General features: G+C 42.2%; 2 protein-coding genes across 2 annotated transcripts in view; one reads left to right on the forward strand and one right to left on the reverse strand.

Annotated features, from left to right (window-relative positions):
• AVEN (apoptosis and caspase activation inhibitor) overlaps nt 1-11,358 on the forward strand; it is a 176,943-nt gene extending 165,585 nt beyond the window's left edge. The window contains exons 5-7 of the mRNA XM_087429067.1: nt 4,777-4,872; nt 7,724-8,084; nt 8,776-11,358. Of these exons, the coding sequence (XP_087285193.1) occupies nt 4,777-4,872; nt 7,724-8,084; nt 8,776-8,891 (573 nt within the window). The 3' untranslated portion in view covers nt 8,892-11,358. The remainder of the gene's footprint in view (nt 1-4,776; nt 4,873-7,723; nt 8,085-8,775) is intronic.
• The window catches only part of RYR3 (ryanodine receptor 3), a 269,878-nt gene continuing 255,729 nt past the window's right edge, over nt 10,270-24,418 (reverse strand). Inside the window, 10 exon segments of the mRNA XM_087429068.1 lie at nt 10,270-10,365; nt 11,355-11,406; nt 13,675-13,775; nt 14,212-14,276; nt 15,366-15,522; nt 17,194-17,328; nt 20,720-20,866; nt 21,206-21,266; nt 21,673-21,800; nt 22,272-22,314. Of these exon segments, the coding sequence (XP_087285194.1) occupies nt 10,270-10,365; nt 11,355-11,406; nt 13,675-13,775; nt 14,212-14,276; nt 15,366-15,522; nt 17,194-17,328; nt 20,720-20,866; nt 21,206-21,266; nt 21,673-21,800; nt 22,272-22,314 (985 nt within the window).

Here is a 24,418-nt window from a genome sequence, read left to right on the forward strand (position 1 = left end):
TGTTCAGAAAATTTTCAGGGAGCTTAAATTATACAGGTCCTTGAAGCTCAAGTTCACCTTTGTACCTGGCCATCTATGTGAATTACTCATGTAGACTAGCCAGGTAGAAAGTTTATAGGCATGATTTTGAGTGAATTACGTTATCATTTGGCCGTCTCTCTTTTCTCTTACTGTGAAAATTCTCCTTAGGATTGAAAATTAATTTTTCTTCCCATACTGTTTTTGGTGTTAGGTAAGAAAATCCTTAACTCGATAACTTTAAATAACTATTCTATAATTAGGAAAATAAAGCTATAAAATAAGAACAAACATCATAGAAATCTTTCAGTGCATCCATGAAGCCCAGACATTTCATTTGCTTTGTGTTCATGCCATAGTTTCTTCCCAAAGTAGTTTTGATTATTTTCCAAACAGGATTTCATTGATGCTTTCCATATGAGAGATGACGGGTATTCTTAAAAAATGCACAGAGAATTAGTGGAGGCTTGTAACATGTTCCCCGACTCCTGGGCTAGATCGTACTATCTGATACAATGATTAGACAGTCTGCCCACAGCTTCAGACAGGTGACTGAGCAGCAGACCTGAAGCCCAAAGATAAGGCACCTCCTCCCCCATTCTATGACCAGCTTAGGACACACACTGTAGGTGGCTCATTTTATCTCTAGGCTGATGTTATGTTCAGTTGTTTGGGATGGGGTTGATGGGAAAAAGATTTGAATGGGTCTTGGTGGATGAGTATGATTCTAGTAGGTCCTGTTGAGGGGAACAACGGGAGAATGATGAGGAGATCTGAAAGGCCAGGCTGTGCTCAGAGTGGGGAGTGTGGCTGGAGTGTCGTATTCCCAGAGGAGGGGGCTTCAAGGGTGGATCTGGGCCAGTTAATACCAGCATTTTCATCTTCACTTTCTTCAGGGGAGGGTTTGGCATGTGGGTAAGAGCTTAGACTTTGGAGAAATAAACTTGAGTCTGACTCCTAGTTCTACACGTTGGCAGACTTCTTTCCTTCTCTTGTTTTCTCATCTGTAAAATGGAACTAATAATAAAATATAACTTGGACTTATAATGAGGAATAAATTCGATAGTAAGTAAAGGCCCTTCAGTGCAGTTCCTGACATCTATGAAACACTCAAAATTAGCTCTTAATACGACTATTATTTGTTAACAAAAGTTTTGTTTAGCAGGAAACTGGAAATGGCTAGATTTGACCTCGGCAAAATTGGGAAGGAGGGATTGAAGAGATTAGAGATTGGAGGCAAGGAAACCAGTTAGGAGGATGTTGCATTGGGTGAACGGGAAAGGATGAGGGCCTGGCAGCGTGGGGCAGTGAGAGGGGAAGGTGGTTTACCGACAGATGGGACTTCAGCAGAGGACAAGGTAGAGTGTGTCACTGACCAGATATAGGCCAAGAAAGGACAAGAAAGATTTGCAGTGGCGCTAAGCTTTCTAGCTTGATGACTAGGTGAGTGGTGAGGCCGCAAATGGAACAAAAGAAGGCAAGTTTGAGTTTGGATATTTTGAGTTGAGGTATTGGTAGGCCACATCCAAAACTGAATTCATCATTTCCCCATCAAAACGTTTCATGTTCCACTTAACTCCTCACTAGGTTCTCTTTCTTTTTGCTTACCTGAGAGATGAAAAAGATGACAAGAATTTATATATATATATATTTTGTTCCTCATGCTCTCCCGTGTCCCCAGCGCAACCAGTGACACAAGACAATAAAGAGACAGAGGAAAAAGTTGGAGTGGGAGTTTGATAGTGTGACGTGGTAGAGGTCCTTAAAGGTCCTCCTGACGGCAGAGGGACCCAGCACCATCGCTTTGAGTTGCCTTTGTTTCTTTGTGGCTCAAGTGCAGGGTGAAGGGGATGTAGCCTGGCAGTCAGGGTCTCTGCTTTAGCCACATTGGCCCCCATTACCACAGGGGAGTTGGTCCGTTAGATCCATGAGTGGGGTTTTCAGATCTTTCCTTTGGACAGTGTGGGGACACATGAGGAGGGAAGGGATGAGAGGAGACCTTCTTAGGGTGAAAAAATAGATCTAATGTTTTGTTAAGTCAGCTGAAGCTTTTTTTCATTCCATTTTTCATTTTTGTTGACATAGTGACTTATTTATTCAGTAGAACTTCCTTGAGCACTGCCTAGTGCTGGGCGAGTTGCTGTGGTTCCTGAATGCCTGGCTTTCTGGAGATAAAGACTCCCAGGCTTATCCCAAGAGTCCAGTTCTGAGTGAGTCCTGGGAATCTGCATCTTGAAAAGCTTCATCAGCCTTTTCCAAGGTGTTGCCTGATTTGGTCACTTCTGTAAAGTGTACATTGGTCCCTGAGTCCCAAATGACTAGAGATAGTGAGTGCTGTAGCTCCCGAGAAAGGTGTAATGGTCTGATTAAAGGCTATTTTAGCTGCAACGTGGAGTTTCTAGTAGGTTCTTTTCTCACCAAATCGTGTACCTTTACACAGACACTGAGACTCAGAGTCTGATAAGGTTCCTGGACAGAGAGGAACCTTCAGGATTACAGATTCTTACCACCCAGAGTTCTGTGCCCACTGATGGCAGAGAAGTGGGGTGGAGGGCCTTTGTTCTAACAGTTGAGGCTGGCTTCCCTTTGCCAGCCTCAGAGTGTGCAGGAGAGAAGGCATTAGGGTGTCCTGGCACTGCAGGCCAGGCTGCTTACTCCAGCTGCGAGTGACCATCAGAGTTGGCCAGGTGGATATGGGGACTGAGCCCTCCAGGCAAAAATAGCCTATCAGTTATTTTAAAACATGTAGCAAAAAGCTAATTCATGGTTATTATTTGAATTAAACCTATTTTTAAGTTCACACTTTACTGTTAGAAGCAATCCACTTCAGCTCACTTTATATCTAAGTCCTTCAGTTTTAGCTCTTTAGGGAAAAAACTGGTGATGAGAAAAGGAGAGTCTTCTCACAAAGTGGCATTTGATGGAGGTCTAGGCAAGAAGACAAGGAGAAATCACTGCGGTGGTTTGAAGTGTCTTGACAGCATCATGGAGGTGCAATGTCAGCTGGGCCTTGGAAGATGGGTGGGAATTAGAAACGTGGGGAAGGAGACATTCCAGTAGCAGACGCAGCCAAACATCGGTCATTCAGAATGCAGCTCATAAGCACAGCCTGGCTGGTCCTTGTGTCTTTTTGTGGTCTCACAGACTTTTCATTGTTTATGATATACCTATAGTCGTGTTCACATGGTGTAAAAGAGGGCAGAGGAAGTTTGGACACTTTCACGTAGACGCCAGCATGTCTCAACGGTCCTTCTCTAGAGAGCTAAGAACAGGTGAATGGTTGGCAGGTATCACAGAGGGAAAGTTCTCGTTCTGTTATGGGCTGAAAGAAGAGGGTCTCCACGTGTCATTTTGCAGACATGTTGGCAGTGGGAAGGGTGAGAGTGCTAGTTTGTAGTCTGGTGACTTACCTGTGTGTTAAAAGCATTCAGGATCGCACTTTTCTAGTGGGTTGAGAAAGTTTCTCCAGTCAAAGACTTGACAGTGCTGGTCTTGACCACTGCACTTAAGGTGAGTGAGTGCAGGGCTAAGGGAAGGCTAGACACGCACTGAATTTTCCACTTTCTTATCAGGACTTTGTTACCCTCCATCCTGTTCCCTAAAAACACTATATATTTGTTAGATATAAGTTCCTTTTTTCCAGGGCAAGGGGACACATCTGGTGCTGCCATCGTTGCTTACCTAAGAGCCAGCCATCTCCAGGAAATTTCGGAAGAGTGGTTGAAAAGTCACGTACTTTTCCTGGCTCCATGTACTGCTGTTGGGTGATTGGGGTGACAGTGGGTCTGGATTCAGTGTTGGGACTCTTCTTGAGCGCACCAGGAATGACTCCCTGTCTCTAGTCATTTTAACCCAGCTACCCAAGACATTCCTGCAATGGAATCGAGATTAGACTAGATGACCCCTGGGTTTTCATCTAATTTGAAGCCAGTGATTATAGAATAAGATGTGGTTCAAGCTGGGCCTGTGACAGTCCTTGGTAGATGAGGTGGTCGGTGGTGCTGGCCTCTGATGTGAGGCCATTGTAACCACCTTTTAGTTTTTTCCTTCTCTTGGGTGGCCGGGACACTGAAAAGCAGCTGTTATACTGTCATGAAACCATGTGATCATCTGGAATGTTCTCTCAAATACTGTCAGTTGATGAGGTCATTGCATGGATATGACTTTACTTCTGTGAATGGGAAAAGAGTCAAAGGAAGCTTTCAGTGAGGGCCTCACACAGAGTGCTGCTGGCTGGAGGGTAAGTTTCTGTCCTCTGCTTTCTGGTTGGAAGAGAAGCATATATCTATCTCATGGGCTCCTTCACCTGTGCCTGTCAGCCCCATCTCACTGCCTGGAGAGCTCTTCCCTCCTCTCCCAAAGACCAGCCATCTGAATTTGAGGGAGGGGTCCACTTAGATTGCATTAAACGCTTATTTTTCTTTCAATTTGCTAGTAATTCCAAGTGTCCGCAGTTTCCAGGTTGCCATGCAGTATTGATGCGGGGGTGATCACAACCCTGCAGCTGTTCTGACAGCATGAGCTGTGACTCAAGAACGTGGTTTTGGTTTTGGTTTTGCTCATCTTAGTGCAGAAATGATAGAAATTATCACCACATCAAGCGTGATTTATGATCTGACTCCCAGCTAGAAGTAACTCCCGTGGATGATTTATTTACAGTTACTTGCTATCATCTTCCGCTTTTTTATTTCTAAAAGGTCATACGTCATCATCACCTGACATATATATATATATATATTTTTTTTTTTTTTTTAATAGAATTCAGCATTTTACGTGGATTGTGAGTCACTGGTTCGAGCCCTTCAAGAACTGCCTATCTCACTCCGACTCAATGTTGCTGCTGAATTGGTCCAGGTAAACACCCTGACAGCACCTTTAAGCTGGTGTGGATTAGGGCAGGAGGAGAAAGAGTGAAAAATATCCCTCTGAGGGGTGTCTCAGACTCAGCTTTTCCTTTTGTAGAGCTGAGGGGTTTGTATTGGGTAGCATTTTGTAAAGTTTTAAGGGAGAATAAAATAATTTTTTAAAGTTTTTATTTTTACATTTATATTTGAATCATTTTAAACGCTCAAATGTAGTGGAATTGAATGAAATGCAAAAGTATAAAGTCTGGCTGATAGTTTACTTAAAATATTTCTGTGCCAGGCTCTGTGTTAGGCACTAAGGATACAGTGGTGAGTAGACAGACATGGTTCCTGCCCTCATGGAGCTTAATCTATTGGGAAAGATGGGTATTCATCAAATTATTGAATTGTGAGAAGTCCTGTGAAGGAGAAGTACAGTGTGCTGTGAGAATATATAATAGTGAACCTGATCTACTTTGGTGGGAGTAGGAATGGCTTTCCTGAAGAAGTGATAGAGAAGCTGAGATCCAAAGTGTAAGAACATTTGAGTTGGAATTTAAAGCAGAGTGACCCAATCAGATCTGCATTAACAACAATACTAATAATAATGATAATAATAAAGAACATTCTGGCTGTAGAATGGGAGTGGACTGTGGGATTGGGGTGGGTGTGTTGATTGGTAAATCTGTACTTGCACACTCATGCAAGAGGAGAGTAGATGAGGGGAAGCAAATTAGGAGGCTATTGCATGGGTCCAGGTAAGTAATACTATAGTTTAGCCTAGGGTAATGATGGTAGAGATGGCAGAGAATTGGACTTTACCAAGAGGTGCTTCAAAAGTAAAATTAACAGGACGTGGTGAAATACTGGAAATGGAAGAGAGAGCAGGCAAAGAATTATTCTAGGTTTTCCAGCTTATGTTACTCAGTGGTAGGTACTATCAGGAGAGACAAGGTTTGGACATTATCGGTTTGTGCCTCTGAGATATCAAAGTGGAAATATTAGTCAATTGGATATAGAAATTTATAGTTCAGAATTAAGGGCTAGAAATATAAATTTGGGAGATGGCAATTAATGATTTGACTAAGAGAGGAGGAGGCTCAAGGACTATACTATAAGGAACTTCAAAATTTAATTGCGGTTTAGTTGAATTTTTTTAAAAAGTGAAACCTTCGGCAGTGCTAATTTTAAATAGAATCCCAGCAACTAAAATAGATCAGCTTCGTTCTGCAGTGGGATGTGACGCTAAGCTTGAGCACAGCCATGAATTGGTTACCCACCCAAGCGTTGTTTCTGTCGCACTTACTAGTCTCAAATTTAGGTCAGCAAGTAGAGTTCAGGGCGGGAGGACAGTTAGGGGCAGGGCAGAGAAGAAGAGAGGATGACATTTGCCTGTGATGGGGAGTCACCCCAGGGCTACTTTAGGGATGTTTGGGGGGTGTCTTAGTGATTGGGAGAGTGCTGCTTTTCCTGCTGGGTGTCCAGAGATGTTCAGAGTTCTGACATACGTGGTTTGGTCCCACACAATGAAGATTGGTTAACAGAACACATCAGGGAAATACTGAGATGAAGGTGATGGGGGTCCCCGGACTCAGGAGAGAAAGAGGAGTGTTGTGAGCATTCAAAAGTGAAGGATGTTGTGTCAGTGGCGGGCCTTCAAGTAAAGGTATAAAATAATTGCAGTAACTGAAAACCTAGCTAAATAGCTTTAAAATCTCCCCCAACCCCACCCCATGATGTAGAGCAGTTATTCTCACCTGTGTTTTCACATTAGAATAACCTGGGGAGTTAAAAAAAGGAAAAACAATGCCAGACACCCAATCCAAACCAACTAAATGATTCCAGGGATGAATGGAGGACCACATCTCGGCTTCGCCCTGCACACTGACAATGATGGGTGAATATTTAAGTTTGTGTGTAAAGCCATACTGTCTTAAAGGCCCTAAGGAATCATTAGCAAACTGGATCTGCTCAGGATGCCGAAATGTACAAATAAGGGGACAGTGCTCCCATGGTAGTTGAACCTCATTCTAAACCTACCCTCTCTGATGCCAGGCTAGTCACCCCACGCCTCCTTCCAGAACAGTGTGTTCTTAGCCTTAGCTCTACATTACAGTCACCTGGGAGTTTTCAACTTTTATTAAATTATGGCATACAGAAAAGTGCATGCATAAGTGTTTATAACATGGAATCAGCTTCCAGATCAAGAATCAATATTGCCAGCACCCAAGAAGCCACCCCTGACTTCCGGTCACTACTTCCTTAAAACCACTATCCTGACTTCTAATACTAAAGATTAGTTTTGTCTGTTTTTGCACTTCTTTACAGATGTAATCAGATAGTATCTTTTCTTTTGTGTCTGGCATATTTTACTCAAATAATGTTACTAAGAGTCATTGTTTCTTTTTTTCTTGGTGAATTTGTCCCATCACCTTTATATTGGCGCATGTAGGTATAGTGAACAGATCTCCTTTGCTAATGACTTCTCGGTAGCTTTTAGATGTTTAAGTCTCATCACAGATGCAAGCATACATTCAGCTAGACCTGTGGTACTGTCAGTTCTCGGGCCAGGGATAGGAAGACGGCCTTTTTGATTTCAACTCTGAGTGAGTTAGCAGGGAGCTGAGGTGGGTAGAGTAGGAGGCGCTGCCCTATTAGATTTCGTTGAGGTCTCCCACATTTACCCCAAATCAATAAGGAAGGATGTGGGCAGGGCCCGAATGGGAGCCCCTTTGTGAACTTCCTGTCTGAATTGAGTTTCCTATTCCACAAAGTTTGATGGCTTCCTTAGCTTTTGTTTCTGCTTCAGCAAATATGGCAGGACTCACAATTTTAACTCACTTGTTATAATTCTCTTTTAGACTGCCCTTCCTTTAGAGCTGCCTCAGGTGAAACCAAAGAGAAATGATGAAGGCAAGGGACTAGGGATGCAGTTAAAAGGGCCCTTGGGGCCTGGAGGAAAGGGGTCCATCTCGGACCTGAAACCTGCTGCTGCTGGCTGCCCCATGTTCCTGGGTAACGATAGCCCAAGACCGGGGCCTTCAAAGGGTTCTCAGAAACCCGCTTCCCCGCTGCAGTCAGCAGCAGACCACTTGGAAGAAGAACTAGATCTGCTGCTTAATTTAGACGTGCCTGTAAAAGAGGGAGAGAACATCTTACCAGACCAGATATCTCTGGACCTGGAATCCGAGAAAGATGGGGAAGTGGCCCAAGAAGAAACAGGTATGGCTTTCATTTGATTCCCTCTCCATCTTCTTGATTCTGGTGTTTGTGTGAAAACAGCCCCACCTGCCACCTCCATACACATCTCCATCAGTGTCTGACATCGATCTGGCCTCGTCCACTGACATCTATTTCCGTGCTCACATCTCTGCTTCCCCCTGAGCTGACCTTTCTGACAACATTCCTCTCACTCGATATACCGGGCTTCCGAAGCTGCTACCTGCCTGATTGCAGCATTAAACCTGGGGCTCCAAGTGGGACTTGTGCTATAAGAAAGGCATTAAGATACGCGTAGCCCCCAGCTGTGCAGCCGCAGACCTTTTAATCGACTGTCTGAACAGGCCAGTTAACCAACTCTTTGTACTTCTTGCCTGCTATTGGAGAACCTTTAATGACTTTCCAGGATTGCTACACTAGTGAAAAGAAAACTGAGCTGTTGGTCTTGAAAGAAACTAGTGAACCGTGAACTTTAACTTCAGAATAAATGGAAGAGCAAATCTCTACCCCATTTATTAATTTGTTTAGATATTATTGTATCTTCTTAGGTCATGGGACCAATAATAGAATGTTTCTCCTTATTAGCAAAGTAATCATTAGAGCTGAATTATATCATGAAACAAACACGAGGGAAGTTTTAACCCTCAATTTTGGGGCTAATATGAAGTTGTTAACATTGCTTTTGTTTCCCCAGTTCGTACAAAACCGTCTGTGATGGAAGAAAAGAACGTGGAATCTGAGCAACCAAGTACATCAAAAGATGTTACCGAGGAAGAGCTTGAAGACTGGTTGGACAGCATGATTTCCTAACAAAAAAGAAAAGAGAGACAGAGGGAAAGAAAATGAAAAAAGTGCCTGAAGCAAATTTTGGTTGCCTGGCGAGTAAGGGCGGGCCCAAGGCTGTCCTTCAGGAACAGCTGGTTTAAGAGCATGCCGCAAGCCGCTGTGTTCCACCTCGCTTACCGCAGTGAACGCCTACCTCTGTGTTCAGTGACATCCGAAATAATACATTTAAGAGCCTCATTGCATTTGTTCTCTGGCTTAGCAATCTAATAGATTCCTTGAGGGCAGGGGACGTTATGGCCCTCATTTCCAGCCTCCTTCCTCTCAATGTTTACAGCATAGCAGGTGCTGCTGCTGAGAACAGAAGCAGGCAACAAGGCATGCATTTGCCCAAAATAAACAAACGCTGGCCTATGGACTTTTTTCTTTCTTGTATGGGGTTATAGGCTATTTGTCTCCTGTCCCTTTTCCCAGCAGACACAGTGTGGTGGTAGAATCATCCAGAAGTGGTGCATTACAAGAGGCCAAACCATGGATTGGTGTGTATTACTTTATTGCAGTGGGCACTTGATTTTATTTAAGGAGGTTCATCTAAACACAGCAGCTCCACTACTTACAAGGGACCATGAAGCATTACTCAATTTGGCATAAGATTGAGAGTTTTCTGAATTTTCAGTACAGTACTTTTCTTCTAATAACAGCAGTTGACAAGCTGTTACTGAAAAAAATTATATGAATAACCTTCAAGTGCAGTTTCATAAAGTAAGACAGAAGATCAACACAACTACTTAATGGAACTGTCCATCTGAAACATAAAAAACTTGCATAGCTGTATGTAGAGAGGTTTTAAGGCACTTAATCGATATTTCAGTGTCGACAAAGTGGTGGTTTGTTTTTTTCTATTTCTTTAACTGCTTAAAGCTTTCCAAGCTGATTCTGGATACATTCACTAGCACGTACCATGGGAAAAATTAGACTGCAGTTAAAATGATTTTTTTGTAGCTCAGACCATGAGTCACTGGTGAGATACTGTCATGTGACTTTCAAATGTTTAAAATTTCAGGTATTATGCAGTCAAGACCTCATCTTCTCTCGCCCTAAAAGATGCCATCCCAGCAAACTAGTTAGAACTAAAAATTTGAAGGCATTCAAACCGGAGCTTCCTTGATTCTTTGCCATCTTTTTTTTTTCTTTTCACATTTTGACATGTTATCTCCCACAGTGTACATCCATTAGGCACAAAAAGCCAAATCAATTCCAAAATATCAGATTTTTAACAAACACTTCGTTGTAAGGGAGGCATTTAGAAATTGTCACATTTCAAATATGTTGCAGAACTGTAAAAGAAGGATTTTATTTCACTGGAAGTTGACCGTCCAGAATGGTGGAGCTCTTTCATTCAGATTTATCCAAGCTGATCTTCATATTGTTTCCGGAAGCAGTCACCAGCTGGGAAGAAATCCCAACACCGTTCTTGGTACATCTTCCAGACATAGGATTCCTGAAATAATGGGAACAAAGGGTACTTCTTTTTAAACCACAATAAGCTAAACCCAGTTTATTTTTACTCTGTATGTCTCCCTTTAGGAATACTGATGTGGATTTATGAGGCCCAACTGGCGCATTCTTTCTTGCTCTGTCCCAGCCCAGGCTATTTTGGGAGCAAGAAGTCATTTCTCTCCGCTCCTGATCATCATTCCCCCCCCACTCCAAAAAAACACCCCAAACACTGAAACCAACTCGATGATTGCCACTAAAAATGCTTAAAGATTTATCAGTAGGCTGATTCACTGTCCTCTGTAATGGGAAGAAGGCAGGAGAATGCACAATGAGGGAACACTGAGTGCCAGCTTAGGCAGATGCCTGACGAGCCAAAGCCAGATCTGGAAACCAGCTGCCTCTCTTAAGTGTTTGAACTGTGAAGTTTTCCTACAAATCCAATCATGTTTGAATATTTGCTAGCCTACCTTTTCCTCCCTTGTTCTCTCTCTTTACATTTCTTTTCACACTTAGTCACAATCCCTTCTGACACGTGCTTTCACTCATACACCCACACCTCCCCATTCCCTGTGTCACCCACACACAGAAGGTCGTTGGCTTTCTTACGCTGTCTGTCTCACACCATTTTACTCTGATTCTCTGGCTCTTTGTTACAGCCACCCACTTAACTTCTCATTGTCGTTTTCTCTATAATGTTCCCCCACCCCTAGATAATCGACTCTGAAGCAGTAACTATCAGGGTTTAGAAAATGTCAGTGTTGGTTGGGAAGGATAACCAAGAGGTCTTTTGGACTTGATTAGCATTGCCTTAGAATTTTGGCTTCTTAAGTCACAAAGAGATGGTGGAATAATGCAGAAAGCAGTGGAAAAATGCATGTAAGAGACTGAGGGGGTCATCTGTCTCAGATAGCCTGTGCTCTACTGAGTCTCGAGACAGGGCAGCTCCTTACACAGGGTATGATTCCTAATTAAAGACATTTTATTTCTCACCTGACCCGTGTGCTCTGTTTCATCTTTATTAATCAAATACATCAGGAAGAACCTAGAACCAGGAAAAAAGTATGATAAATGAGAGAAAGACAATATTAGGTACTTTGGGTAGGAAACCTAAGTTCATTTACTCAAGTGAACTGGAGAGAGTGTTTAAATATGTTGTTTAGCATCATGCTGTCCACTATGCCTTTCAGAATTGGGGAAATATGGCATAATGACAAAAACCATTATTTTCTAATATACATTAATCTCAAAATTAGCCTTTTTGTGAGAAGAGATCCTTCTCACCGTCCCCATTGAGGAAGCAGTTCGGCTAACATTTTATAGTTTGTTTAAAAAAATCGTAATCCAAGCAATAAAATGGTGACCCATACTCTTCACGTGCAATTTTTGGTAGGCCAACTTACTTATAAGAATATAGAATTGAAATTACACGCGTCTCTCAAGGATATGTCATGAAAAAGGTGGAAAGTATTTAATCTCATTAAGTTGCTCTGATTCTTCCAGAAGTATAGTTTTATTATAGACAATTGGGAAATACCAGTGTAGCTTCACTTGCTCTAACCGTGTTGTGTGTCTGAGGTTTGGGCCTGTCTGGAATACACAAGTATCGCAGCGGGCTGGGGCTGATCTCTCAACTCGCATTACATGATCCCAGAGACAGCTTCCATAGGAACCAGTCTCATGCCCTTCAGGTAAAGCACTGTGAGGCTGGTGGTAGGAAGAGAAAGTAGAAATAGCATCTTTCTGAGGGGGAGAGCCTGAGCCCCAGATTTTGAGTTCTCTCAGGGTATTCTTATGTGTATAGCTTCAGGTCGTGGCCCACAGTAGAGGCATAAATATATTAGTTTCCTTCCTCCCTTTTCCTTGATCAAGACTAAGAAAGAAGTCATGGCCACTATCTTTATCATGTTTGAGACTCAGGCATGTAGGACATGCTTCCTTTCCTAGCACATTTATCTGACAAAGGACCATTTTTGGCGGGAAGTTTCAAACATCAGCAAGACGGGTTCTCTCCCCTCAAGCTCACTGCTAGACGGGCACAGAGATAGAAAATAGACTATGATAATACAGAGTGCCGTCGGAAGATGCAGAAGGGGGTCCCCACCCAGATAACATATAACAACGCCCTTCCACTCTTCTCTATTCACTGGTCCTGACATATGGCCATGTGCTCACCTTTTAAGAAGGACATCCATCCTGATCACCTCCATTAAGATGCAAACTCTCTCAATGAGAATTAATAATGATGAAGACGTATGACTTGAGGAAGGGTTTGCTAAAGTTATTAAAAACTTGTGTTTTTGTCTTAAACTCCTTCTAGCAAAAAGATAGATCTTTGCTATTTCTCTTTGATAACACCTTTCCCAAAGACTAGGCCTACTCCATCCTAAAAACAGATTAGGATTTTCTGAACACTAACATGTAGACGCAGAGGGGAAGGGCTGGGCCAGGGAGCAGAGCCCAGCAGTCTTTTTCTTTTCTTGAAAATGATCATTGACAGAAGCTGAATTGTCAGGTAATCTATAGTCTCTATACATTCTGGAAGTTATAAGTTTCATAGGCAGACAGACCATGGCACATAATAGGCTTTGAATAATTTGTTCTTGAGTGAATGCTTTACCTTAGAAAAAGTGAAGTATTTATTATTTGCCTAGTGGGTGCCAGGCCTTAGGTACTGGGATAGAATACTGTGAGAACACACACATTAAACATACCCTACTCTCCTGGGGCTTACATACAACTAAGAGAGGGCAGACATGGTGAGGCCTGAAAACCGAACATGGAATCCAGCAACATCCAGGTCACTGGCCACTTTGACAAGCAAATGTGACATGGTGGGGAGGAAAGCCTGACTGACTGGAATGGGTTCAAAGGGGAATGGGAGGAGAAAAATTGGAGACAGCGAGCATGGACACTTTTCAAGTTTTTCTGGACGAGAACAAAAGAAGCAGGGCAAAAAGGACATTTGTCTTTGGGATTAAAAACATAACATTTGTATGGTGATGGGAAAAATCTAATAGAGAAAGAAATGCTTGGAGTCATGTGACCCGGAGAAGGGATGGGATCGAATCCCAGGTTGAAGAGTAGGAACAGTCCACAACACACATCTATCAAAACATGGGAGAGGCAGAGTAGATGGACAGAGAGACGGGCCCATGGGCACTCCTCGAAGATTTTTCCTAATTGCCTCTACTTTTTCGGGGAAATAGGAGGAAATGGCATCAGCAGAGAGGTGAACCATATGACTTAACTGTTTATGTTACTCTACCACTCCTTCCCCTGCCTCATTACCTCGTTGACCAAGAATACTCACAAGTAGTTGGCTAAGTTGTGCTCTTGTAAGGTATGTGTTTCAAAACCATGAGGGGTCGTGTCAAAGTAGTCATTGCCAATCCCACAGATGAAACATTTAGTCTAAGAAAAATAACAGAGGCAGTAAAGGCATTAGTAGGCATGACGTTACAGGCAGGTGGAAAAAGGATGATGATCTCTGATTGAATAGAGACACTGAAAAGTATTTCTCTTTAATGCTTCTGGCTATTAGTCATCTCCTCCAGAGTGCCACATACCTAGCTCCTAGCTAGCTGAGGAGCTCCTCCCACCCTAACATAGGACTGGGGGGGAAGTGGGGGGTCAACAGGGTGGCAGGCCAGGGAGGGTTATGGAAGATTGCAGAGCAGAAGAAATGCCAGAGCTGGTAGATAGGCACAGAGAAGAAGACAGGCATGGAAAACAAGCTTTGTTGGTAATTTTTGCTGAGAGCTGGCCCTAAGTAATGGGAGAACCTACTGTTTAAAAAATCCGTGTGCTGTGAGATACAACAACAGAGTTGGAATTAGAAGAACATTACCTCCATATCTTCTCGCACTTGTTCCTGCTGGTCTCTTAACTCGCCAAAAGCATCAATAATAAGACCTGGAATTTTAAATACAAAGATAAAGTATTTTAAATAATCTGTTTAGTGGTTCAGGGTAGAGTCCACTTTGTTTTGTAGAAACATGAATCAAGCTAAACTATTCAATTAAAGAAAAATCAGAAAAAAATACTTGTTTTCAAATGCTGCATCCTGGCTAACCATGCCTCATTGTTCTTCTTAATCCACCTTTCTGCAATATTCAGTGCTAACTACTCCCTCCTCCTTGACAGTCTTTCCTCTGCTCCAGTCCCTCCGTGTTCTACTGTTGTGCTTGCCCATTCCTTTTCAGTCTTCCTTCTGGGCTCCTCCTCTTCTCCTAGCCCCTTAGGCACTGAAGTGTATCAGGGTTCCTCTTCAGTTTCTTTGCTTCTCTTTCTGGGAAATCTCTACACCCACATCTTTGACTACCACCCACTGATGGATCCCATTTCTATTGTTTATTTTTGTATTTATTTTATGTGTACTTATTATATTTATTATTTCTAACCTATTCCATTCTTGACTTGTCTCTTGAAAAACCTCTTACAGTTTACTGCTTATTAGCCCTGAACACCTACGTGTCTTATAGGTCCCTCAACACGGCATGAGTCAGACTAAATTCATCACCATCTTTCTCTAATTCCTGACAAGCTATTGACTAAAATATCAGTACCCCTCCCCCACAAAGAAGAAAAAACATGTCTCATAGCTCCTCCCTATGCTCCTTCCCCTCCCCATTGCCTGGGAGGACAGTGATAAGGGCAGGAATCATGAGGCTGTGGGGCTAGACTAGCCACAGGAGATGGAGACTAGCCTTCTCCATCTAGGAAGCAGAATGAGAAGGAAGTGATCAAGTCAGAGTGGGGAATGGAAGGAGCGGGGGTGGTCCTCTGTAACAAGTCAAATTTTTTGTATCAGTGCATGGGTAGATCTTTGGCTAATTTATATACAGCCAAGGCCTCATATATAGTAGATGCTCAATAAATGTTTGTTGAATTAACAAATGAATGCACAAACCTCTTTATATAAAACAAGTCATAGATACAGAAAGGTAAAGAGAACTAGATTTATTAAGCCCTGTTCATACATAGGATAACTGGCAACCATACCTTGAATGATGGCCAGCAAGATGACAATGACAAAGAAGAAGAAAGTAATGTCAAAGACAATGCGGTACATTTCATATGGATCGCCAGCAGGGTCTTCAATTTCATCACCGATGCCACCTCCAGCTCTCACTCCCACATACATGTGGAATAGGTAACACTAGAGAAGAAAATATTGGCAATTCAGGTAAAAGTTGCAGAGTTTTGTTTGTTTGTTTTTAGCAAGATGGGTCAGATCATTCATATAATTAGATCAAAGTTATGACAGCCCTAGGGCAGGAGAAGGGTGCTCTTCAATGATATCAATATTCATGCTGCTAACTGCTATCCTCCACACCGTCTGGTCAGTTTGGTGTTTATAAAGATGGAAAGACTGTTGTTACAGTTAGCCTTTAAAAGGTGTTTTTTTTGTTTTTTTTGTGAGGAACATCAGCCCTGAGCTAACATCCATGCCAATCCTCTTTTTGCTGAGGAAGACCAGCCCTGAGCTAACATCTATTGCCAATCCTCCTCCTTTCCCCCCCCCCGCCTTTTCTCCCCAAAGCCCCAGTAGATAGTTGTATGTCATAGTTGCACATCCTTCTAGTTGCTGCATGTGGGACGTGGCCTCAGCATGGCCAGAGAAGCGGTGCGTCGGTGCGCGCCCGGGATCTGAACCAGGCCACCAGCAGCAGAGCGCATGCACTTAACCGCTAAGCCACAGGGCCAGCCCCTAAAAGGTGTTTTTTAAAAAACAGTTTTGAACTATTTGACACATACAAGAGAATTCATTTAAGGCGTGTATAATTAAAAGAACTTTAGACTTGATGAGTATGGCATATACCAAGTATTAGTTTTCCCTCATTTAATTTTAAAGTGCCAGCCTGGGCTTCAGGCTGGGCTACAGCCTCTGGGAAAAGGCCCATCTACTACTGCATTCTCCATACACCTGGGAGGGCATGGATTCCTGCAGCATCTTACATAACAGACTTTGTCTCCTCCTGTGTGGCAGGTGTGATGCAACCTAGGCATCCGGGCCTTGGCTCCCAGAGCGGGGCTCTTTCCATCTCCTCCTGACTGGATGGGTTAGGTTCAGAGGGGAGGGCGGTCTTACGACTGGTAAATCAAAAGCCAAGGGGCATCATGGAGATGGGTGCTGGTCACACTGGTGCTGTAGTGACTGTAGTGTTGCTGTCTCTTGGGGGTGCTGGCCCCAAGAAAGCATAAGGAGAGTTTGTGGCCAAGTGGTACCCATTTTCTAGAGAAATGATCACAGGCTGGGGCAGTTCACTGTCACCTATCCTGACACACGTGTTCTTTTCCTGAAATCTGGTCGTTATAAGCTTTGAGGGATGTTTCTGCAGCTGTGCTGGCTCACTGTGGGCTGTGCTCTTTGTTCCCATGGGGGGCTGGCCTGATGGGACTCCTCTGACCTGATCCTGCTGTTATTACATTTTCAGACTAAAGTGGCTGTTCTGAAAGAACCCTCAATGGCTTGCTGAAATCAATGGAGTACCAAATTCATGGGACTTTGCTTCCAGCTCTCAGAGACAAAGAATCAAAGCTTGACTTCCACGAAATTGAGATACAGGTCCATTCACATTTAGACACAGGTAATTCACATCTTTACCACAAACAAAGGTAGATGAATGATGACTTTCCACCTAGGCTTACACAAGAGGTCATGAACTGTGTTTCCATCACTTCTGTCTTTCCAGACACTTCTCCCTTTTGGATGAGACATCTCTATTGCTCTGTAACTCTACCACTCTGACTTAGTTCTCCAGACCACCCACAGCCCTTCTTTCCCAAGGAGGCCAGGTGACCCAGTGACCCCACGATGGGCTCTCACCGTCATCATGTCATCACACTTCATGTCAGGCTCGTCGTCGTCGTCACTTTTGTTGTAGAATTTGCGGAAGAAATTGAAAGCCACCACGGTGTAGAGATAAACCACCACAGCCAGGAGACCGACAGTCAGAACCAGCTGGGAGTGGGAGGGAAGAGAGAAGGAGAAGGAGGTGGGTCTTCTCTACCTTGAAAGGTTCTCAGGAGACCCCAAGAAAACAGAGAGGAAAGGTGAGGCTGAGTGTGGGGACAAGAGGGGAACGTCATACTGCAGTGAGAAAGGAGAGACGAGAGCACAGAGACAGGCTATTGGGAGGAGAGAGTAATGATGGGTGTCAGGGACCACAGTGTGTCCCCCCACATTCATATGTTGAAGCCCCAACCCCCAGCACCTCAGAATGTGACTGCATTTGGAGACAGGCCTTTCACTAGGAGATGACATTAAAATGAGGCCTTCAGGGTGGCCCCTACTCCAATTTAACTGGTGTTCTTGTGTGAAGAGGAGATCAGGACACAGAGACATAGCTGCCTACACTACACAGAGGGCGGCCAGGTGCAAGCCAAGGCCAGAGGCCTTGGAGGAAAACACGCCTCCCTACCCGCACCGTGATCTTGGACTTCCAGCCTTCAGAACTGCAAGGAAATAGATGTCTGTTGTTCAAGCTACCCAGTCTATGTGGTATTTGGTTATGGTAGCCTGAGCAGACTTATAGCTGGGATATTGGATTGAGCCTCTGTAAACTACAAGGGGATGTAAGGATTGAATAGTGAAGATGCTCTGAGGAGGGTTACCTTGTTTTTCACAGAGAAAGCAGTGACCTGAGGCTTCATGATGCAGCTTCTACTCTAACACTGCTTCTAAAGAAACTAAAGGTTCTTTGGACTGGTGGGTGTCCCTACATTATACTATTTCATAAATAACCATGAACTGGATAATTGTCACAGCTTTGAAGTTACTATAAGAATTATTTATGATGGTTGAGCCAAGTGACATTTTTCATAACCAAGAAATCTGCCTAGGACCTTTGCAGCGGTCGCAGGGCATGTTTATTTCCTGGCTTTAGGAGGTACCATAAGGAGGAGTACCTGGGACTGCTCATCTGGCCTGTACGAGGGACCAGGTGCCGAGCTGGAGCTGTGAAGATCAACAAGATAAAACCTCTGCCCTCAAGGAGCCTCACAAAAGGGGGAGGGCATGAGTGCCAGATAAGTACCAGAGGAGACATAGTCAGCTGCTTCTTGAATGATGAATAGTAACTTACCAAACCTCGGACAGTAGACCTCACAGAAAGCACTTGGTTTTAGAAAAAGAGAAAGAACCTGGGCTTTGCACTAAGGAAGAAATGGGCTAGTTCGGCCACTTAGCAGCTGTGTGGTCTTGAGTGAGACACTTAGCCTCTCTGAGCTTTAGTTTTCTAATCTGTCAAGTGCATATAACATCTACCTTACAAGGTAGTTGTCAGCCTGTCCCAGAACCTGGCACATGGCACAAGCTGGGCACATTTGTTTGCAATCTTGCCAGAGTTCATTCAGCAGGCCTATATAAGAAATTCACTGTTTAAACTTTCTATCTAAGGTACAGTTTTGTGTAATGCCATTAAGCCAAATCAATAAAAATTAAAGTTTCAATATCTGAGTAAAGGGGAAGAAAATAATTCTAAAAGAATTGTAGAACTGCCATTCTACAAGATCACACTTTGGGAAACATCACCTTTGTAGATAAAACTTCCTAAGACACACATGTAAAAATACACAATGCCCTTTCTCCCAGGAACCTATAAGGAAGCATTTCACACTCGGTAAGCAAACATCTATATCACAGGTTCTGTTATTACCTCCCCAAACTTTAGCTTCTTGTATGTGACAGCAAACTTCTATCTCTAGCTTTCCTCCATTCTTTTACCATCAACCAAAACAAGAAACATTTGCTGTTGCTACTTCCAGAAGCCTAGAAGGACTAAACCACCCAAACACTTGATGATCTAGCACCTTTCATTTTAGAGCAATTAAAAGTCAACTTGACTTTCATTTTTTTGGTTGGAATATTTATTTATTCAAGATGTACAACGTGATGATTTAATATATGTATGCATTATAAAATGATCACCATAATAAGTGAATTAACATATCCATCACCTCACATAGTTACCATTTCTGCGTGTGTGTGTGTGTGTGTATGGTGAGAACACTTCAGATCTACTCTCTTAGCAAATTTCAACTATATGATACAGTATTTTTAACTATAATCACCATAAGATTATACATTAGATCTCTAGAATTTATTCATCTTATAACTGAAAGTTTGTACTCTTTTACCAACAGTCTCCATCTCCCCCAGCCCCTGGCAACTACCATTCTACTCTTTGGCTCTGTGAGTTCAGTTATTTTAGATTCCACATATAAGTGAGATCATAGAGTCTTTGTCTTTCTGTGTCTGGCTTATTTCACTTAGCATAATGCCCTCAAAGTCCATCCACGTTGTTACAAATGGCAGGATTTTCTTCTTTTTTATGGCTGAATAATATTCCATCAGACGTATATACCACATTTCCTCTATCCATTCATCCATTGATGGACTCTTAGGTTGTTTCTATATCTTGTCTACTGTGAATAATACTGCAATGAACATGAGAGTGCAGACATCTCTTTGAGATACTGATTTCATTTCCTTTGGATATATACCCAGAAGTGGGATTGTTGGATCATAAGGCAATTGTATATTTAATTTTTTGAGAAAGCTCCATACTGTTTTCCATAATGGCTGTACCAAGCGAGGCACATTTTAACTTCTTTCTTTTCTCCTTCTCCTATATAAAGGTTTAGAGATGTGAGGGAACATGTCTCATTCATGGCATTGCACTTAATGAGGAATAAAATACTAAGGAGTTTGAATTTGTTGACAGAAAGAGCCATTAGAGGATTTTAATCAAGGAATTGACTCTGATAATACTGTAGAAGATAGACTAGATATTGATGAGACTGGATATAGCAATGGATATATAGATATATAGATACAGATATAGATACACTTACACACACATATGTGTGTATAATATATATACATACAGCTATATATATGCCTACATATATACACATATAGCTGTATATATGTGTGTGTGTATGTCTAAGTCATTGGTTCTTAATTGGAAGCATGTATCAGAAGTAGCTAGGGAGTTTTCTAACTATATATGCCTACTTGCTAACCTCCAGGGAGTGTATCAGATCCATGGAGGAAGGGGTAAACCTATAAAAGGTTTCCAAAGTAATTCTGATATCAGCTCCCCCTTCCCCTTCTTCCTTGGTTGATCTAAATGTTAAGAATTTCTGAATCAAGGTCTTATGCCTCTTAAGTGATGGCTGCAGTTTTGCAAAAACAATCACTATTACATAGTCCAAGAGTTTGGCCAAGAAAGGTGTATTATACACTATGACACACACCTCCCGTCACACACTAGTGTACTACCTGTTGGTTATTTTTTTCCTATCCATATCTAGGTCTGCCCTATTCTACGTCAGTATAAACCCAATACCTGTTTGCCATTGTGAGTTACAGATGACAGAATAGTCCTCAGTGTCTTGAAGCCCATTGCGATATCCAGCAGATGAGCAGCGAAGAAGAAGTTGTTGTAGTGGCCCAGGATTGACATGGTTGTGTACCAGGCAAGGTAGAGAAAGGACTGTGGAAATGGAAGAAATTTAGCAACTTTTCAGGCATTCATGCCTCCTGATGTGCTCATTAAGCCATTTGTTCTCATCTTTGGGGACAGAGTGAGGATAGAGGGTATTTAGGTGCTGAGGGGCTGTGAACCGGCCTAAGAATTGCCAAATGAAACCCCATCTGCCTTACACTACCGCACAAGAGAGAAGTAATCTCGCAGCCTCTTTAAGGCCCTCTCTCTTTGGTAAGCAATCCCTGCATCTTGCTGGGCATCCTCTCTAGCCTATTTTCCTGTGGCATCTAATGACATCCTTGACTCTGGGGTGCAGAATCTCGTTTTTCCAGATGCCATACTTACGTTGTCAGTAAAAACAACTCCCAGCTTCCAGATATGGTACTTCATGTCGATGGAACTTAGCCTAAAGGGGAACAAATAATTTCAAAACTTATAAATGTCAAGATTTAGTTAAGTGTTTAATAAGGGGAAAAATTAAGTTTTTTCTCTCAGGTTTCATAATCTCAATACAGCTCTGAGCTTTATCAAGTGTTCCCCATGAGACCGAGAACGGTTGAATCACACATCCTAAAATTTTAATTAGTCTTTCTCTTTCAGCTCCACCAGGCATAAAAGCTGATAGGTCTTTAAATTTCCTAAAGCGGTGTTCTTCCAACATGTTAGAACCTAGAAGAAACAGCTCAGCCAGACCAGAGCCTGAGAGAACAAAGACAGGATGGTGATTTTTCCCCCTAGGGCACTGAAGAGGGCTGGAAAAACAGAGGATCTACTTTAGACAGACTTTGGATTTTAATTCCTAAGCTCAGTACCATGACACCAGAGAGGCCGCCTCGGCTTTGGTCTCTTCTACTGGGCTAAAATCAAGGGCATTTTTGTCCAAACCCAGGAGTTCAGCAATGCGTTCTGCTCCATAGAGATCTCCATATTTGTTGATCACCTAAAGCAGAGAAGACAACAGGATGAGCTTGGGCGACGTGTCACCATCAATATTTTCTTTAGCCCTGATATCTTCAGAGCTTTGCTACACTCTGGGCTCTCGCAAGGGGTTGATAAAGACATGAGTCAAAATGCAACAGGAAAATAAAGAGAAAAAAATAACCCCCAGAGAAAACAGAAGTGATAAGAATAATTAAATGAACTGCTTTTCAAGCTGATATTTTTTGGAGGGCAGAAAAAATCTAGTATGCAAAAATCAATGATTGTGTTAAGCTGTTTAAGGCAGAAGAGTATAGGCATGAAGCCAAAATCTTGTATATGTTCATATAAAACCCCTTCTGTGACTTACTCTTCTCAAGAAACCATCATAAACATAATATCAAATTCATTCATGTTTGTAAATAGAGAACTTAAAAAAATCTATTGCATTTCTTTGGTGGCCATGGAACTCACCCCCACTGACAAGGCATACCTTTCTCTTTACAAACTTGTCCCAGTAGTTATTAGGAAAAGATCTGAAAAAGAAAATGAAAAAGGGAGGTTCTTAACATCAAGGCAAGCACATCCAGAAACTTGGAGCATCTGGACCTGTGATCTCTTTGGTTTTTGTCCTGCTCATTGAAGAATTCAAGACTTGATTGAAGTTCAAAGTCACCACCGGTCTCACTGATTTATTCACTACTTTGTGTTACTTCTGAAACACTTGGAAAGCCACTCTGCATTTTCTACCTCAAATTTATGGTTAAGAGCCAGTAATTGCGATGACAGACTGGATACGAGCAGATAGATCTTTCTTGATCCTTTTCTTGATCCCAGTATAACTAGGAATAAAACCCTGTAGGAAACACACGCATTCAACCTTCATTCACCGAGTGCTTACTTTATGTCAGTAGCTGGGGTAGGTGATGGGATATAGTGGTGGAAAGTGTAGAGAAGGTCCCCAGCTTTAGCAAGTTTCCAGTCTGGGGGTCACATTTAGTTAATTTATTTAGGGTTTTTCTTGACCAGAATGCTCTTCCACTCTGTTCTCCATTCCCATATCACTCCTGTGCGGTCTGCTTTCCTCAGGGAACTAGACCCCTCTCTCCTTTGGAGGTGATTCCCTATACCATCCCCTCCCTAACACCCCAGAGGGAACTTCTTTCTTCTCCCTGGTAACTTGTATTAGCTCCACCGCAAATAGTTTCTTATTATTGAAGTCAAGAAAGAACTGTCACTTTCAGGTATGTTAGCAAAAACCATTTAAAATATTTTGCTCCTTTCCAGAATGGTTGATCCTTCCTGGGAGGGTTCCTTATGAGGCGAGACTGCAGCCAATGAACCTCTGGGCCTTGGTGCATGTGTTCTTACTTCTGTTTTCCTTTATTTGAGTCATTCTTGTTGGCTCTGGAACAAAACAGTCCCCTATTCTATAGAGACCACTCAAGTTGGTGATGAGGAAGTGGGGGCCTTAACTATTCATAGACCTCCCAGAATAACACTGAGCAAATGCCACCTCTCCCTCAACAGGGTGGCACTTTAAAATAAAAATTTATTTTTTATAGTTAAAGCTGTTTCTTTGTCTTAAACATCCAAATGCCACTTAAAAGCAAAAACAAATGCTCGGTTTACAGAGTAAAGTGCTAACAGACTTTATCTCTGGGGGATAGAAATAATTACTTTGACTTTCTTCTTTGTACATTTTTCTGCACTTGATTTTTTCATATCTTGCATTTAGAATCTAAAATAAACAAATCAAATAAAAATCAAGCCAGGCTTCCTCTGTCCACTCTGATACCTCCTCTCTCTTAAATCCTTTATTCAAATGATCTGTAACATACAACTCAGCCTTGGTCAGATTTTGTCATAAGTGGAGAATTCGACAAGTAATGCCAAAGGGCCCTTGACTGAAGGCTCTGGGTAAGACCCTTTCACAGATATTCCCTTACCTTGGTCTGAGTATTCTTGTCTCCTGACTAGATATGTAAGCTCCTCGAAGGTAGAAAACATACTTTTACTTGGTAATAATCCTTAAAGTGTGGGGTAGGCAAAAGAACCTTCTGAAGGGAAATGCATAAATAAATGATACATCTATATATGAATGGTCAAGAAAAATAATATAAGATGCTCAACTTCTTTAGAAATCAGGGAAATGCACAATGAGATGTCGTCACACACCTACCAGATCAGCAAAAAGATTTATCTGCTGACAATAAATCTGCCAAGGAGGCAGAGAAGCAGGAACTCTCATACAGTGCTCATTGGAATGTAAGTTGGGACAAACATCTGTATATCCTACTATTAGCAAATTTCTCCCCTGGGTGTCTACCCTAGAGAAATTCTTTTATTTGTGCATGAGGTATAAAAATGTTCATTGTAGCACTGTTTGTAATAACCCCAAACTGGAAACAGTAGAAATATCTACTGTCAGGAAAATGGATAAATACACAATACTTATATAATACTTATATACTTATATAATGGAAAAGCCTACAGTTTTGAAAATGACCAAACTATGGCTACACACACCAACATAGGCGAGTTCCCAACATAGTGCTGAACAAAAGATTCAAATGATAGTATTAAATGATAGTACAATACACATCGTATAATCCCATTTATATAAAGTTCAACAATAGT

Source organism: Ceratotherium simum, chromosome 3, assembly GCF_057802395.1.
Source record: "Ceratotherium simum simum isolate JZ-2026a chromosome 3, ASM5780239v1, whole genome shotgun sequence".
Lineage (NCBI taxonomy): Eukaryota > Metazoa > Chordata > Mammalia > Perissodactyla > Rhinocerotidae > Ceratotherium > Ceratotherium simum.